Below are 18336 nucleotides of genomic sequence, written 5' to 3' on the forward strand. Positions count from 1 at the left end.
GGCCCTATTTCAAGTCTGAAATGTGGATATAGATTTTGAATGCGATGGGTTGATATCCAATTACATCGAGACAATAAAAACAACACAATAATTAGGACAACAATCGCCACTAAAATCGCGAAGAAGACACAAATTAGATCTCCCTCCTCCATGCCATAGTAACGGTGAAAATTCTTTCTCATCACAAATATTAAAAAAATGAGTAATATATTAAATAAAAATATAATAAAGTAGGATATAGGAAAAAGTAGAGAGAATAATTAAAGGCACTCATAATAGAAGTTTTAAATCTGGATCTCCTATCTCATTTCCACATTAGTACTATTTTCTTTTATTTTACTGTTAATGTCTAAATAATGGGATTGCAAGGTATTTATAATAGGAGAAAAAATTTAATAAATTATTATTTTTAATTGAATATCGGCCTTGGCGTATGATCGGCCTGGGGCAGAGGCATTGGTGAGTGGCGATCGGCTCCCTTTCCACAATGGGAGCCGATCGGAGGCGGTGGGGTGGCCGATCGCTCAGTCCTTGCGATCGGCCACCATTGTGAGTGCCTTAAGAGAAAGAGAAAAGTAAAAGTGAGAAAATGTGTTATTTTCTACTATTAAAAAAAATTGACTCTACAACTATAGAATGCCTAAAATGAAAAAATGACTATATTACTATAGAACGACAGAGTACTATTTTTGAAAATTTAAATGACAGATTACGTAGTTTTAAAATTTTGTTCAAGACTAAAGTACAAAAATAATCTTGTACATTTCCTCAACAAATTTATTTAGTCCTATTCATTATGTATATTTGTTTTTATCTTAAATAATAGAATGAAATACATAAATGATACATGATCTTTCACTTTCGCAAATAAATGGTACATGATCTTTATTTTATACCGTTTTTGATACTTATAAATCACATTTTTGGTACCTGATACAATTTTAACCCCAAAATGCCCTCTAAACAAATGCATTTTCCCATTTGCGTCATAGAGGATATTTTGGATATACACAAAACTAGTACTAAAAGTGATATTATAATATTTTATCTCATTCTCCTCCCTCTTTATACTATTATTATTAATCAATATTAATATTTTTATTTTAATGTTATAAATTAATAATTATTGTATATTAAATTAGTAACTAATTAATATAGTTTTAATAAAAATTTAAATTGTGACTTGTATTCATAATGATACAAAGAGCTGAATATTTTTAGTTAGGTGTTTCAACCCTAAAATGAGTGTAAAATAATTTAATAAAAAATATTCAATTGATTTAAGTACTTTAAATAATTGATTTAATTAGGTTTTTTTTTCTTGATTTATGTTATGAATGCTATTAGATGTATGTATAAATCCCTAAAAAGAAAGAAGAAAAAGAAGAGAAAAGAAAAAAGAGGAAATATAAACTAAAGAGAAAAAAGAAAAGAAGATAAAATACTAAAAGAAAGAAGAAAATGAAGAAAAAAAAGAAAGAAGAGGAAACTAAAGAAGAAAAAAAGAAATAAGAAAGGAAGAAAAAAAAATAACAAGCTTGGTACTATTTAATTAAAATTTCCAAAAATATCCCCCATAACCAAAAAATCACATGTCTGGTACCTAAGGTTATTTTTGTCACAATGTACCGAAAATGATATAAAATAAAAATCAGGTACTATTTACGTGCGAAAGTGAAAGATCATGTATCATTATATAGTTCACTCTATAAAAAAAGGTAACAGTCTAACAGAAAATCAAAATTTTGACAACGTGCAACTTAATTGGATGATGTTTTCCTTCTAGTACGTACGTGTGAGAGTGTATGTAGCAAATAAAATAATTATATTCTAAAAAATATGCTATTTAATGGTTTATTACTCCCTCCTTTCGACATAAATAGGTTGAATTTCATTTCTCGTCCGTCTCATAAAAATAGTTCATATCTATTTTATGGAAACCTTTTCTCTCATTTTATTTGATCATTTATTTGACCCATCCACAATACTATTTCAATTAATATTTTTTCTTTTTCTCTTGTACTTTACCAATAACGCATTTAAAACATATACCATCCCCGGTTAGTAGGGAGGGAGCGTATTATAGTAGTACTACACAAAGTAAATCAAAGCAATATAAGAATACTTCATAAACAAGTTTCTTCATTTCAAACTGCCTTTGATGAACACCAATATTCATTATGAGGTTAATTCAGTGTAAAGTAGACAGAATTGAAAAGAGTGAAATAATACATCATACTCCCTCCGTCCCAGATAATTTGACTCATTTTACTTTTTATCATTTTTGGCAGTGGATTTCATATTCCACTAACTCATTCATACTCACATTTTATTATAAAACTAATATATAAAAGTAGGATTGACATTCCACTAACTTTTTCAACTCACTTTTCATTACATTTCTTGAAACCCGTGCCCGGTCAAAGTGGGACAAATTATCCGGGACGGAGGGAGTATTCAGTACAAATAGTATATATAATACTGTATTATTATAAAACTAGAGTAAATAGAACAAAATAAATGTAGAAAAGTTCAAAAATGAAGAATGAAATTGTTCAGAACAGGATACAAGACACGAGCAAAGGATTGATCAAAGAACTCTATCCCATGAAACCCTCCCTCTCTAAAATCTTCCACAACCACCACACCTTTCTCTCTCAACAATTTCGCCAACTCCCTTTGGCGATCAATCAAGGGATCACCTTCATAGCCAGTCACCAAAATCCTCCACCCCTCACTCACAATCTTATCCACCTCCATTAATCCCTTAAAAGGATTGGAGAATTCGTGGTCACGATTAGCCCCAATCGGCAGCGCCAGATCCCAGAATATATCAGTCATATATAACGGGAGAATCTCATTCTCCGCCAGCCGGATCTCCGACGCCGTCCGCTCCACCCCGCCAAAGAACGGCTGGTGCAGGATCAGCCCTCGGATCCTCAACGGCGCCACCTCCTCCACGCGCCGCGACACCTGCAGTCCCACGTGCAGCGCTATGTTACCGCCCGCGCTGTCGCCCATGATGTAGCAGTTGGAGAAGTCGGTGTGGTCGGTCAGCCACTCGTCGCCGGATTTGACCCACTGCAGGGCCTCCATGCAGTCTTCGTAGGCGGCGGGCAGGCGGTGCTCTGGCGCATTACGGTACTCGACCGACACCATCAGCACGTCGAGGTGGAGGGCGATCTCGGAGCAGAGGCTCTGGAAGACGGTTGAGGCTGCGCTGGCCACGACGAAGCCTCCGCCGTGGAAGAAGAGTATGAGTGGAAGCTTGGTGGAGGATTGGAGTTGGGATCGGGGGAGATAGAGGCGGGCCCATGTGTTGTGGTGTGGGTTGATAGGGACGTCCTTGGTGAGGACGGGAGTTGAGATAGGTGGATCGGGGCAGGCCGCCGTGGAATCAAATACGGCGGCGATGCGTGTGAAGGAACCGTCGGAGTTTTTTATTAGGCCCAGACCGGCGTAGGGATCGGAAATGGCTTGCGTTTCTGACATTGTTACTTTGCCTTAACCTCACTCTATTCTAGTCGAGAGATGAGAGATATATATATACATGTGAATCATCGTGCACAGCCGTTTTGTGCAATTAATTAGGTTAATATAATAACCTTATAATTTCGCTTACCATTCTAATGCCGAATTTTTACCCCCACCGGTCATAACTGATAACCAAACAATTTTGAAATTTCTAAATACTTAATAAACGGTAGAAGTCAGAAATTCAAAAGGCATTCAAGTTGAATCAGATAATTGGTCCAAGTCTGAGGATAGCTAACACCTAATACGTATGAGATGCTTAAAGAGTCAATAAATTAGGTAACCAAGTCATTCATGAGAGCACAAGATTTGCAATAGATAGGAATGAAAAAAGGTTTGTTACTTACAATTCTTTCAGGTGGTACACAGTGGCAGACACCCAAGAAATAATTTTCTACTTCTAAAATTTTGAAATGTTGGAAAACTACCTTCAGCCCTCACCAATCTTACATTGTTGAAGACTAAAGTGTAAGAAACTAAATGATGTGGAGGGGCTGAAATTTAATAGTATGGCAGAGAAATAAGTCATGGCTGCCTGCTTGAAGAATACGCTCTTCTTGAAGACGAGGAGAGAAAACAAAAATTTAACTAATGAAATATTAGTATTAAAAGTTAAAGAGTACTATGTCAACTGACACCCTTACGGAACGACACAGGATTTTAGGAGGTTTTATTTTGTGTGTTAAATGAAAAGAGAAAATATAATTTTTATATTCATGTGAGAGATAACTTTTTCCAAAAAGGAAAATGTGACATCTTTTGTGAGACAAACTAAAAAGAAAAGTGTGACATTTTTTGAGGGACGAAGGACGTATTTCTTAGTTGTGTCAGCTACAACATATTTCTATAATTTTAATAGTGTACATTTTTAGCAAAGAAACCTTTTATTTATACGTAAGAGCATCAATAACGCTGCGGGCTGGACCGCACCTGGGTCCAGACCCGCAGCCTGGTGCGTTGGATGGGAGGTAGACGCAACCTAAGCCGCGCCTGGGGATAGAGGAGAGGCCCGGGGCTGCGCCTGGTTGAGTCACGTCCCGCCATTGTTGATGCTGGGGCCATGCCCGGTTGCGGCTCGTCCTGGCGTTGCGGGTGCACGGACCGGACCCAGCCTGCAATTTCTAATTTTTAAGCATTTGGAATTTAGACCATGTTTGGCTGGCGGGAAAGTAAAGTTGGCAAGAAAAATGATTCCTGAGAAACTGAATCCCGAGAATATGATTCCCAATAACTTAATTTTATGGTGTTTGGAAATTATTATAATTATATATTTTATATTTGATTTAAACACCAAACTAGAAATATACTTATTATTATTTTATGTATAAAGAAGTATAATAATAAAATTTTAATAAATTATTAATTCCAAATGATAATAATTATATTATTATATTTATTATTTCGATGAGTAGTTTAAATACGGATCATCCATCACAATATATAATAATACAATTATAATTATAGTTTCATGGAGTATTATAATCATAAATGATTATAATAATTAATATTATTATTATTATATTTACGAATATTATAATTAAATAAATTTTATAATTTAAAATTTCACTACAATTTTATTGATTAATTATTAATTTATAAAATAATAATTAGTATTTGTTATTATATAATTTATATTATATGATTATATTTTAATTATTTAATAAATTGTTAATTATTATTTTTAAAACATTATACTCCCTCCGTTCCACTTTAGGAGTCCCGGTTTACTACTTTTGGGTGTCCACTTTAGGAGTCTCGGTTGGAATATTCCATAATTGGTAATAGGCCCCACATTCCACTCACCTTTTTCCACTCACATTTTATTATAAAACTAATATATAAAAGTAGGACTCACATTCCACTATCTTTTTTCACCAACTTTTCTTTATATTTCTTAATACCCGTGCCGAACTCAACAGAGACTCCTAAAGTGGGACGAAGGGAGTAATTAATAATAATAATAATAATAATAATAATAATAATAATAATAATAATAATAATAATAATAATAATAATAATAATAATAATAATAATATATTGCATTAAATATGTAAGAATCCTAAAATATTGTAATTAATAATAATAATAATAATAATATATTTTTAAAACATTGTAATTAATAATAATTAATAATAATAATAATATATTGCATTAAAAATGTAAGAATCCTAAAATTGGAAAAAAGAATACCTAAGAAAAGTTAGGATTTAGAGTCCTTGAAAGTTGTACTAGCTTTTCTTGTTTTCGGGATTCTGATTACTTTACCAGTTTGATTAAAAAATGAAACAAACAAAGGAATTTAAAATTTAAGGAATCAGATTACTTTCCCACACAGAATCTCTGGCTGCCAAACATGTTAGATCCTAGAAGAAGAGTGGGGAAGAAATGAAGAGGAGGAAGAGGGAGAAGGAAAAGGAGAATAAGAGGGAGAGAGAAAGAGGCGTGCATAGTTTTTTTGGGAATTGGGAAAGTGGAGATTATTTTGATTTTCTTATTTTCATTTTTTAAATTTATAGTATATTTATAATTTTATGTTGGAAATCGGGAAGTGTAGCTCTCATTTTGATCAATTTTTTTAATTTCCTGTTTATAATTTTTTTAATCGGGAGTATAATTTTGGAATTAAAAATGAATTTTTCGTATTATAATTGCTCAACGTTTTTTATTTTTACGAGTAAAATAGCTTGTAATTGTGAATAGTGTAACTTTAATAGTTGGGGCATGGATGAGGTTTGCAATGTTATAGCAGTTGTGGTCTAGCCCAGAAAATTAGGAGAATGTATAGAGTGGAAGAAAATTGGTGCTAAATCTGGTCCGGGATTAATGATTCTCTAAAAGTACACCTTATTTCCGCTATAAGTGGATAACGAATAAGTGGATAATGTTTTTATTAAATGTTTTTATTTCTCTTAGTTCTATGAAAAGAGATTAAAAAATTAATAAACATTTAAGTTTTCATTAAACTACCAAATTTTATTGGGAATTCCTTTTTTACTGACACAAGTTTTAAGAAATTATTTGACTTTACGAAGTAAAGTTGGTGGAATGTGATGTCTACTTTTGTATATTTATTTTATAATAAAATATAAATAGAATGAATTAGTGTAATGTAGGGTCTACTTACTAAATATAATAAAAGTGAAATGGAACGTTTAATGGTAGAGGGAGTATTTATAAAATTGAATGGAAGCTGAGTGAAAAATGAAAATCTAATCGTGAATATTAACAATGATATTTTTCAAACTTCTAATAATAAATAAATTCATCAATTTTATAATACTCCCTCCATCCCCGATTAGGAGTCACACTTTGACTGGGCACAGATTTTAAGAAATGTAAAGAAAAGTTTGTTGAAAAAGTTAGTGAAATGTGAGACCTATTTTTTATATTGGTTTTATAATAAAATGTGAGTGAATTGGTTAGTGGAATGTGAGACCTACTTACTATTTATGGTAAAAATGAAGTATGACTTTTAATTGAGGACGGACCGAAATGGAAAAGTGTGACTCTTAATCGGGGACGGAGGGAGTAGAAGAGAACACAGTGAATTTAATTGTCTTCACTTCGTGAAAATAAGCACACCTATTATATGAAATGTTTTATTCTTTAGTAAGGTGTCGTCACTTACGTATTTTATCATTGTAATTGTGATTTTTTTATGATAAATTAATGTTTTAATATATATATTATACTTGTATGAAATATTGTCTTTTTTTTTTTTTTTTAATTACCAAGGGCATCCACCGGCAGGTCCAGTGACTATTTCCCGCGCTGATTTGTAGGCACCTCAAATATTGTCTATATTTTTTAATTTGGTCCATCTACAAAATAAGTCCAGATTTTTTTTTTTTAAGTGGACTTCACTTTCTACTAACTTATTACGTTCACGTCTATTATAAAACAAATATACATTCCCTTCGTCTCACTTTAAGTGGAGCATTTCTAATTCGGCATGGTATTTAATTTAGTGTTATTTTATGAGTAAGTAGAGAAAATAAAATAAGAGAGGGAAAAAGTAGAATGAGTGATGGTTCCATACATGGGCGGACGTAGAAAATATTTTTAGTATGGGTTATATATATATATATATATATATATATATATATATATAGGGTAGTGATAAAATGCAAACTTATATATTGTACAAACTCAAAACTCCTCGATACAGCTTCAACACTGTTTCAACACAGATATCAACACAGTGTAAAATTTTTAGATTTTAATGTCAACACAAGATCAACACAATATCAACACAACATCAATCATTGACTATGTTGACATTTTTCTGTTGATGTTTTTTTGTGATCTGTTGACATTTTTCAATGGTCCAGATCATAGTTTTGAGTTTGTACAATATTTAGAGTTTTCATTTGATCACATTGCGTACGCAAATCGTTCTTTGAAAATAGAAAATTAATTTAATTTTGATGATTTCTTTAAAGATAGAAAGTTTCTATTTTAGGAAATATTTTATATGAGAAGGCTTATTGTCCACTAACAATACTTCAATATTACCAAGTATAGTATATATGAATAATTGTTTATATTAAAAATAAAGAGTGAACTACAAAAATGGTCCCTGGACTATGGGTTTATCTCGCCCATAGTCCCTGAACTTTAAAAATATCGCTAGACATCCCTAGATTTTATGGGTTTATCTCGAAAATGGTCATTTTTCATTATTTTTGGTCGAAAATACCCTTTTCGAGGGTTTTGGGGGTTTGGGCAATTTGGTCTTTTTACACTTTTAACACTTTAAATCTTATATTATTTCAAAATTATCATTCTTCTTCCCTTTTGTCATCCTTCACTTTGTTTCTTTATTTCAATATTAGATTTAATTTTATAAAATTAAATTTTAAATTTTAATTTTTAAATATCAATAAAAAATTTTAATTATAAAAAATATTAAATAACAAAAATTAATAGTCATAATCAATATTTGATAGTGTCTAATATTTAATCAATAAGGTATGACAACGCCTTAGTTTTAATCAATATTTAATAGCTTTAATCATAAATAGATCATATAACACGATTTATTCTAAAATAAATATGCATCTAATGTAAGACTAATATAATTTTCGTTTATTAATTTGAAAACAATAAAAAATTACTAGAAAATTTCAACAAAATTACTCCTACATAAAATTTTTAGTAGGATCAAATTTTTAGTCAACTTCATATTATTCAATCACAAGCAATTATAACAACCGAACGAAGGCTAAATAGAATAGCTCTTATTTTTCCATCATGATTAATATTGTTTTTCTATACTTCTTCAATTCAGCTGAATATTATATTAAATAATAAAAATTAATTGTTTTAATCAATATTTATAGTGTCCATGAATTAATAGTTTTAATTTAAAATATTTATTGATATTTAAAATTTAATTTTATAAAATTAAATTTAATATAGAAATAAAGAAACAAAGTGAAGGATGACAAAAGGGAAGAAGAATGATAATTTGGAAATAATATCAGATTTAGTATATAACTGAAATAATACCAGATTTAAAATGTTATAAGTGTCAAAAAACCAAATTGACCAAACCCTCCAAAAGGGTATTTTCGACAGGAAACAGTGAAAAATGACCATTTTCGAGATAAACCCTTAGTCCAGGAATGTCTGGCGATATTTTTAAACTTCAGGGACTATGGGCGAAATAAACCCATAGTCCAGGGACCATTTTAGTAGTTCACTCTAAAAAAGAAAAGATTAAATATTAAAGAGTGAACTACATAAATGGTACGTGATCTTCACTTTCGCACATAAATGATACATGATCTTTATTTTATGTCATTTTTGGTACCTGATGCAATTTTCACCCTAAAATTCCCTCCAAACAATTAAGATTATTTTGGGCATAAACAAAATAAGTACCAAAAGTGATAATATAATATCTTCTATGATTCTTCTCACTCTTTATACTATTATTATTAATCAATATTAATATTATTATTTTGATGTTATAAATTAATAATTAATTTATTTTTTAATATCATTCAAATATACTTAATTATAATTATATTTAATTATTGTAATAATATTCTTATTATAATACTAAAAACTAGTTATAATTAATAAATAATTATAGTATAATTGTTTAAATTATGAATCACAATATTATTATTATTATTATTATTATTATTATTATTATTATTATTATTATTATTTTATATTAAATTAATAACCAATTAATATAGTCTTAATGAAAATTTCAAATTGTGAATTGTATTCATAATGATATTAAGAGTTGAATATTCTTAGTTAGATTTTTCAACCCTAAAATGAGAATAAAATATTTCAATAAAAAATATTTAGTTGATTTAATTATTTTAAATAATTAATTTAATTAGGTGTTTTGTTCTTGATTGATTTATATTATGAATGCAATTAGATGTATGTATAAAACACTAAAAAGAAAGAAGAAAAAGAAGAGAAAAGAAAAAAGAGGAAACATAAACTAAGGAGAAAAAAGAAAGAAGAAATGAAGCTAAAATACTAAAAAGAAAGAAGAAAATGAAGAAAAAATACTAAAAAGAAAGAAGAAAATGAAGAAAAAAAGAAGAAGAAGAAAATGAAGAAAAAAAGAAGAAGAATAAACTAAAGAAAAAAAAAATCACATGTTTGGTACTCACTCCGTCCCATAAAAGATGTCACACTTTCCTTTTTAGTTTGTCCCACTAAAGATGTCACATTTCCCTTTTTAGAAAAAGTTTTCTATCACATGAATATAAATATTATATTTTCTCTCTCTATTTAACACACAAAACAAAACCTCCTAAAATCTCATGCCGTCCTACATGTGTGACATCTTTTGTGGGACGGAGGGAGTACTATTTAATTGAAATTTCCAAAAGAGTGAACTATATAAATGGTACTTGATCTTTCACTTTCGCACGTAAATGGGGCATGATCTTTATTTTATATCATTTTTGGTACCTATAAATCACATTTTTGGTACCTGATGTAATTTTCTTCCCAAAATGCCCTCTAAACAAATACATTTTCTGATTTATGTCATAAAATATATTTTGGGCATACAAAAAATTAGTACCAAAAGTGATTATAATATCTTCTCTCATTCTCCTCACTCTTTTAGTTTTAATCAATATTAATATTATTATTTTGATGTTATAGATTAATAATTAATTTATTTTTTGATATCATTCAAATATACTTAATTATAATTATAGATATAAATATATTAATTATAATAATAATAATAATAATAATAATAATAATAATAATATTGTTATAATACTAAAAACTGATAGTAGTTAATAAATAATTGTAGCATAATTATATAAATTATGAATCACATAATATTATGTAATAATAATCATAATATAATAATAATAATTATTATTATTATTATTATTAATTATTATTATTATTATTTTATATTAAATTAGTACTCCCTCCGTCAACGAATAGGAATCCCGGTTGAGTTGGGTGCGAGTTTTAAGAAAAGTTTGAGTGTAATAATTCAAGTGTGTGGTAGTGGAATGTGGGACCTATTTATATTATTATTTGTTTTATTCTTCGGAATAATGAAATCTAACATTAAGAGAGAGAGTGAGAAATTGCAATCAAAGTGGATTAAAATTAATTGCAGCTTCTAAATTAAGGGAACAATGAGGTCATTTTTATACTCCCAAGATAAAATGTCTAACCGGGACTCCTAATGACGGACGGTTGAAAATGGCCAACCGGAACTCCTATTCGCGGACGGAGGGAGTAACTTATTAATATAACCTTAATAAAAATTTAACATTGTGAATTGTATTCATAATGATATAAAGAGTTGAATATTTTTAGTTAGGTGTTTCAACCTTAAAATGAGTATAAAAAATTTAATAAAAAATACTCAATTGATTTAATTACTTTAAATAATTAATTTAATTAGACATTTTGTTCTTGATTTATATTATGAATGCAATTAGATGTGTGTATAAAACACTAAAACGGAAAAAGAAAAAGAAGTGAAAAGAAAAAAGACGGAAGAAGAAACATAAACTAAGGAGAAAAAGAAAAAAGAAAGGATGATAAAATGCTAAAAAGAAAGAAGAAAGTGAAGAAAAAAGAAAGAAGAAGAAGAAGAAGAAGAAGAAGAAGAAGAAGAAGAAGAAGAAGAAGAAGAAAGCAAAAAGCAAAAATAATAATCACATATTCAGTACTGTTTAATTGAAATATCCAAAAATATCATTTGAAAAAAAAAAAATATATATTTTGTACTCAGAGTTATTTTATTTTTGTCATGGGGTACCAAAAACTATATAAAATAAAGATCAGGTACCATTTGCGTGCAAAAGTGAAATATCAGGGACGGAACTACACGGGGCCCAGCCACCGCTCCAGCGGGGGCTTGGCTGCTGCCGGTCCCGATTCCCCTCCTGTCACGGTAGTCCTCCGTCTCCGAATAGCCCTGCACTCCATTCCCTTTTTGCTTAAACTAAATATAAATTTGAGGTAAATGCAGTAATGGCAGATGATGTATTTTGAGGAAGGAGAGGAGACAACAAAAATATTAATGATATGATATTATTATATTACTCCCTCCGTCCCGCTTAAGATGACACATTTTCCTTTTTAGTTTGTCCCAACTAAGATGATACATTTCCTTTTTTGAAAACTTTCTCTCTCCAATTAATACACTCAAATACTTTTTCTCCCTCCTATTAAAATATTCATCTTTCTTTATTTCTCTACTTTAATACTTACACTCACTTTTTCTCTCTCCAATTAAACACTTTAACCAATAACTCCTAAAATCCTATATCGGCTAAGCAATGTGACATCTTAGCCGAGACGGAGGGAGTATATATTATGTGAAAGTTACTGACATATTTCCAATAAAATAAATGAAAAAGCCGTGTATTTATATCAAGCGGGTATGTATATAAATATATAATATATAGATTATTTATTGGAGTGGTCATAATATTTATATTTCAATGCTATTGATAAGAAATAAGATATAATCATTTTTATAATAGTGTATAATATTAGTATTATAAATTAACAAATAAGATGTTTTTGTAAACTATAACATTTCAATATAAATTTATTCTTTATTTCTTATAGATAAGTACTTATCCGATGTAAAATTCAATGAAAAGTTGAAGAATTCAATCGTGACTTTGTACTTATTCGATGTAAAATTCAATGAAAAGTCACGATGTATAATTTTTAATTTTATCATATTTGGAATATATATATATTAAAATTTAAATTTTATTGTTACAATGTACTCCCTCCGTCCTACTTAAGATGACATGTTTTCCTTTTTAGTTTGTCCCAACTAAGATGATACATTTCCAACTAATACACCCAACCACTTTTTATCACTCCTATTAAAATATTAATCTTTCTTTCTCTTTCTATTTTTATATTTACACCCACATTTTCTCTCTCCAATTAAACATTTTAACTAATAACTCATAAAATTCCGTGCCGGCTAAGCAATGTGTCATCTTAGCCGGGACGGAGGGAGTACAAAGTTAGGTTGAATAATTTTTGTATCCATTTGAAAATATATATCATGGAGCTCCTATTAATAATTGTTTCATGCATTTGCTCTTAGATTTGATGGCCGATCGGAACAATTATCATCTACCATCTGATAAAAATTATAAATATTTTATTTAAAATTAAATATTACAATATTGTTATTTAAATTTAAATATGTTAATATATTATTATTTTATAATTAAATATTTTAATATTAGTAATACTTTAAAATTTTAGCACCGGCTTCTTTGATTTCTGGTTCCGTCCCTGGCGTGCGTAGTGTAGGTATTGCATGGCATGCTCATTATAATGCAGTGTAGTTAGCTAACTCCTTAAATAGATCTATAGAGGACCAATATTTCATAGTACATTGTGAGCACAGCTAACATATAAAATACGCTAGCATTTTCATTTTATCATATCTTGTGCATAAGTTATTATGATTGTGATCATCAAATTTGCGGGAAAAAATGCAACTTGGAGTCGACCATTCCACACACACACAGAGAAAGATGAATATAGGCACTAAGCTAAAATACAACTCCTGGCATTTTCATGTTTATCTCGAGCATATACATGAAGCAACCATTGATTCTTTTCCCAAAATTTTAGAAAGAGAAGGCTGCAATGAGTAGGCTTACCATCATGAAAATAAGGTAAAGGCCAACAAGGCAGAATCCCCAGAATCTAGGAACTCGAAATCGGTTCCACGTTACCACCAACAAAGATCCCATCAAGCTCAGTATCAAGAACACAAATGCAATCACTATACTCGTGTGAAAATGAAGCTTATACGCTTTTGGGGAAATATTTGCAGTCTGTATCACTAAACCTGTTCCCAGCCCAAAAAGCATGTTGAACATTGGCCCCGCAAAGCACCCCGCCATAGCCATTGCTGGCTGCCCAGCTTTAGCAACAGCCACGTCAGCAACAAGATCCCCAATCGAATTTCCCCATGCCAGAACAGTCAATCCCAGAAGTGCAGAGGGCAACTGCAGAAGCATGCCAAGTGCTGCAAGGCAGTTCAGTAACTCACCAGCCACCGTGGATATCCAAAACACGCTCATGACAAATGCAACAACCACGGAAGAGATCCGCTCGTTTTTGGGTGGCTCTTTTTCTACTACGTAATGAAGGATGGCTAAAGAGCTGCTTCCACAGAATACCACTAACCAAAGTGGAAATTGGGTGTTTGAAAGAAGAAATTTTATGGGATGGTCTAAGGACATAAATGATTTGCAGGAGTATAGGAGGGCCAGTGGACAAAGAGCAATGTTGGCTGATTGGTAAAATCGGCTCCATTTGGATGGTGAAGTTTCCGGAACAGTTAGTTTTAGAAGTACTGAGACTGGAACTTCCCATATTCTTGATATCTACAAGAAAGAAGGAGAGTATTAAGTCAAATGATTGGAAACCAAACAATATAATCTACAAGAAAGAAAGAGAGCTTAAGTCAAATGGTTGAAAATCCGTACAAAAAACGTGTGAGATCAGAAACCTTAATTATGTTTTAGCTACTAATATGTGTACCACTGAACTCAAAATGATCAACTCAATATATACTCAAACTAGCTAGAGATATCATCAGCATTCATACATTTGATTCTATTACCATATTTTGTTGAGAATGAATTTTTTGCCAATCAAACTAGAACATAGTCATCAATCATTTAGCAAAGGATATTCTTTGATAATGTAATAACATTCAGACGCTAGAGCATTTTTTTTCTAATTTTAATTTATATAGCAGAACTGTAGCAGCACTATCCCATTCTCAAACCCATTAATAGTAGCATGGTGGCACAAAAATAATATGGCCATTCTTGCATCATCAAAGTGTAATTATGCATTTGAACTTTAAGAGGTTGTATCACACCTTAGCAGACAATTTTGTAATCAAGAATCAAGAGTAACAAATGAAAAGAGAACCAGGTGGTTAAAATTGATTGTATAACTATAATAATTCACATGATCTGAGAATTGCTTAAATAATAGGATCGAGAGCTCCCTTAAGAAAACATACCCCTTGATATAATGATGGCTAGCTAGCAAGTTCTAGACTAGGAAAATTACCAAAAGCTTCAGATAATGAGAGAAAGATAGTTTCAGGATTAGTTGTTCACACTTCACATGAAGAAGCTGAAGCAGAAACTTGAGCTATTGGTTGGGTGATAAATGCATATCAAATCTTAACCAAATTGCTCAGCAGAAAATAAATGTCCATTTCTTTGTTCACTTATAAGAGTAAGCAGCTTTAGTAACTAATACAGTCACGTTATGGAATATCATCTCAGGAAAAGAACAGCATATGCAGGGCAAACAATGTCAGAGCTTAAAACTTCCTACAAAATGTCCTTTAAGGTTGAGGTCTTTTCTTAAAGAACAATAACCTGGCCTTTAGGGAAACCTAGCACAAAGAGTCAACACTTCATCAGTAAACTGCAGTCATGACTTAATGCATGTCTTGCTGTCAGTTTCAGCAGAATGGCTGCATCACATAACATTGCAGTTCTATTCTCAATCACAGAATCAAATCAAATCAAACAGATGCCTACAGAAGAAAAGGATAGTGAAAATTTGCAACTGACTACTCAAATGCCGAAATGGATACTTATCATTTCATGAGTGAACATTGGGAACTTATGGCCTCAAGAAGGAAGCTAGATCACTATGAAACTATAACTAATTGCCTTGCCAGGAGAACTAAAAAATACATACTCATGAGGGTAGTAGCTTAACAATACCATACATGTAGAACAGCGAGTGCGCCCAAAGCATGTACTATAAAACACATAACGAGTAGTTTGACATCTCATGTAAAGCTAAAACAGTACCAACGGTTAATTACGCTCTCTCTTTAAACATCACAAATTGACAATCATATAGCTGAAATTTATGAGGACGTTCAGACTTTAATGATCATAGAAAACTATCACAAGCATCTCATAAAATCACAAATGCAGGACACAAAATATAGACCAGATCGTGATAGTATACCTTGTCATAGGCTTCCCAAAACCCGAAACTCGTCCTCCTCTCGACCTCATATGGAGCTATCAACTCCCCGACTTCACAATCCACCACCTGATTTTCACGATGCTCAACCAACCCCAACTCTCCACCAGCATCCCGTGAGCTCCTACTCTTCTCTCCGGCAAGACCATACCCCGAATCCATAGAAAACACAATCCCAACAAAAAATATATAAAAAGCAACAAAACCAACAGCCTGCCACAAGAAGATCTCAGCGCTCAAGTAAACATAGAAGAGAAAAAACGAGGCAGTCAAATAGAACATCACATCCCTAATAAAAGGTGCTGGATCGACTGCAAACGGCGCCGCATAGAGCGCAACGAAGCCGACGACAAAAGCGGAGACGAATGTCCCAGCAGAGAGGATCGCACCGAACCCGGTTCTAGGCTGCCCCCCTCTAACAGCGGCCACCGACGCAAACACATCGGGAGCGCCATTGCCGAGAGCTAGCAGTGTCACGGCGCCCATCGACGGAGAGAGCTTGAGGTGGGCGGCGAGCTTGGTCACCACCACGGAGAAGCGATCTTGGGCGGTTTTCACTAAGATGTAGAACTGCAGGAGCAGAATGAGGAGGAGGAAAGGGACAGAGAGGAATGGATTCCCACCGAAGAAGCAGGAATTGAGAGATGAGTAGTTGAATAGGCCGTCGGCCGCTGTAGTGTTGGAGGGCGAGCATTTGGGGGTCGGTGTGAGCAAGGATCTGTGGGGAAATAGTTGGGGTTTTGAGGGGTGGTTAGGAATTGTAGTGCGAGGGAGGAGGAGAAAGAAGAGGACGGTGGTGAGGAGAATGAGTGGGATCACGGTGAAGTTGAAAATCCGGCGGCACGCGGCGGCGGCGGTGAATTTGAAGGCCATGCCATTCTAGATTTTGTGCACTCATTTAAGCACTCATAGTGTTTGTGTTTTTGCTTCAGTAGATTGACTTTTGATTACACTAAATTTTTTACTAATTAATCTTCGCCTTTTCTTTAACGCGTTTGTTTCCGGATCTGTGATCTCCAATGCCTCACAAACACGTGTATATTCACATGAGAAAATATTCATTAATATAGATATATGGTATTCCCAATTAATAAAATTTTGTCAAATGGAAAGCTGAAAATTAACAAATGTTATCTAAATCTTCTCAAACTTCTAAAACAGAGAAAATTTATCCAAATTTTATGATAATCTCATGTATATATACGTACATAAAACTCAAAAAAAATATTCATAATAGTTTACTTAATTTAAATAATAATGACTATACTATAATTTTTTATAATAGTTATTAATCATTTTCAGTCAAATTAATCGCATTACACAAATATATTCATAAATTATTAAATAGACTATTATCTTACGAGAGAATTCGGAATAAGGGATCAGGGATTAATTTCGCTGGCCTTTCGTAATTTGGGATCGTGGCATGCGTATTTTTCAGAATAAGGGATTTCTAATTTTTTCAATTTTTTCTATTCTATTTTAATATTATTTCCCTCCAATCATTTATCAATTGCCTAAATCACCCCTCTCAAATATTTTACTCCTAATTTCTACAAAATCACCGACACAGTTTCCTGTCATGTACAAACACGGCCAGCAAAATAAATGCTTCAGCTGGAAACGAATCCTTGGCTGGATCACCTTCCTCATCCTCTTCACCCTCCCCCATCTCCATCCCCTCCCCCTCCGCCCTCGACCGCCGCGGCTCCCCTGCCGACGCCACCTGATACAACTCCACCCACGACTGATGTAACCACCCAAAACCAGACTACCACTCATCGCTCCAACCGCTCCACTCGCACACCATCATACTTGAAGGATTATGTTTGAAGTAGTTTCTGTCAATTATGCATATTAGTGGGTAGTTCTCTTGTTTAGTAGTAGTTGGTAGTTTCCCAGTACGTTTCTATAAATTAGTTTATGTAACTTTAATAGAGGACATCAGAAAACTTTTCAATCAAGTGCATATTCCTTTCCTTTAGCTTTCTTCCAAACTTTGATTATTACGGTGCTCAGCAATTGGAGTAAGTAGTTGCTCAAAATACTACTTTTGCTTATAACACCACCCACCTCGGCGCCGCCACCTACACCTGCACCATCTGGGCCGTCAACTGCCAGATGAGGACGTGATAAGGGAGATGGAGCGGACGGAGAGGGGGGTGATTAAGGTCGGTGATTTTGTAGAAATTAGGAGTAAAATATTTGAGAGGAGTGATTTAGGTCATTGATAAATGATTGGAGGGAAATAATATTAAAATAGAATAG

General features: G+C 32.2%; 2 protein-coding genes across 2 annotated transcripts; both read right to left on the reverse strand.

Moving 5' to 3' along the window:
- Positions 1-2531: 2531 nt before the first annotated feature.
- On the reverse strand, positions 2532-3503 carry LOC125208193 (carboxylesterase 1-like). Its single transcript, XM_048107776.1, has one exon. It carries the CDS (start codon positions 3490-3492, stop codon positions 2533-2535), a length of 960 nt encoding a protein of 319 aa, XP_047963733.1. The 5' UTR covers positions 3493-3503; the 3' UTR covers position 2532.
- A 10076-nt stretch (positions 3504-13579) lies between these two features.
- On the reverse strand, positions 13580-17013 carry LOC125207915 (cation/calcium exchanger 5). Its single transcript, XM_048107429.1, has 2 exons — positions 16051-17013; positions 13580-14426 (listed from the first exon to the last, which is right to left on the reverse strand). Exons 1-2 carry the CDS (start codon positions 16939-16941, stop codon positions 13662-13664), a joined length of 1656 nt encoding a protein of 551 aa, XP_047963386.1. The 5' UTR covers positions 16942-17013; the 3' UTR covers positions 13580-13661.
- Between the last annotated feature and the right edge of the window lie 1323 nt (positions 17014-18336).

Source organism: Salvia hispanica, chromosome 2, assembly GCF_023119035.1.
Source record: "Salvia hispanica cultivar TCC Black 2014 chromosome 2, UniMelb_Shisp_WGS_1.0, whole genome shotgun sequence".
Lineage (NCBI taxonomy): Eukaryota > Viridiplantae > Streptophyta > Magnoliopsida > Lamiales > Lamiaceae > Salvia > Salvia hispanica.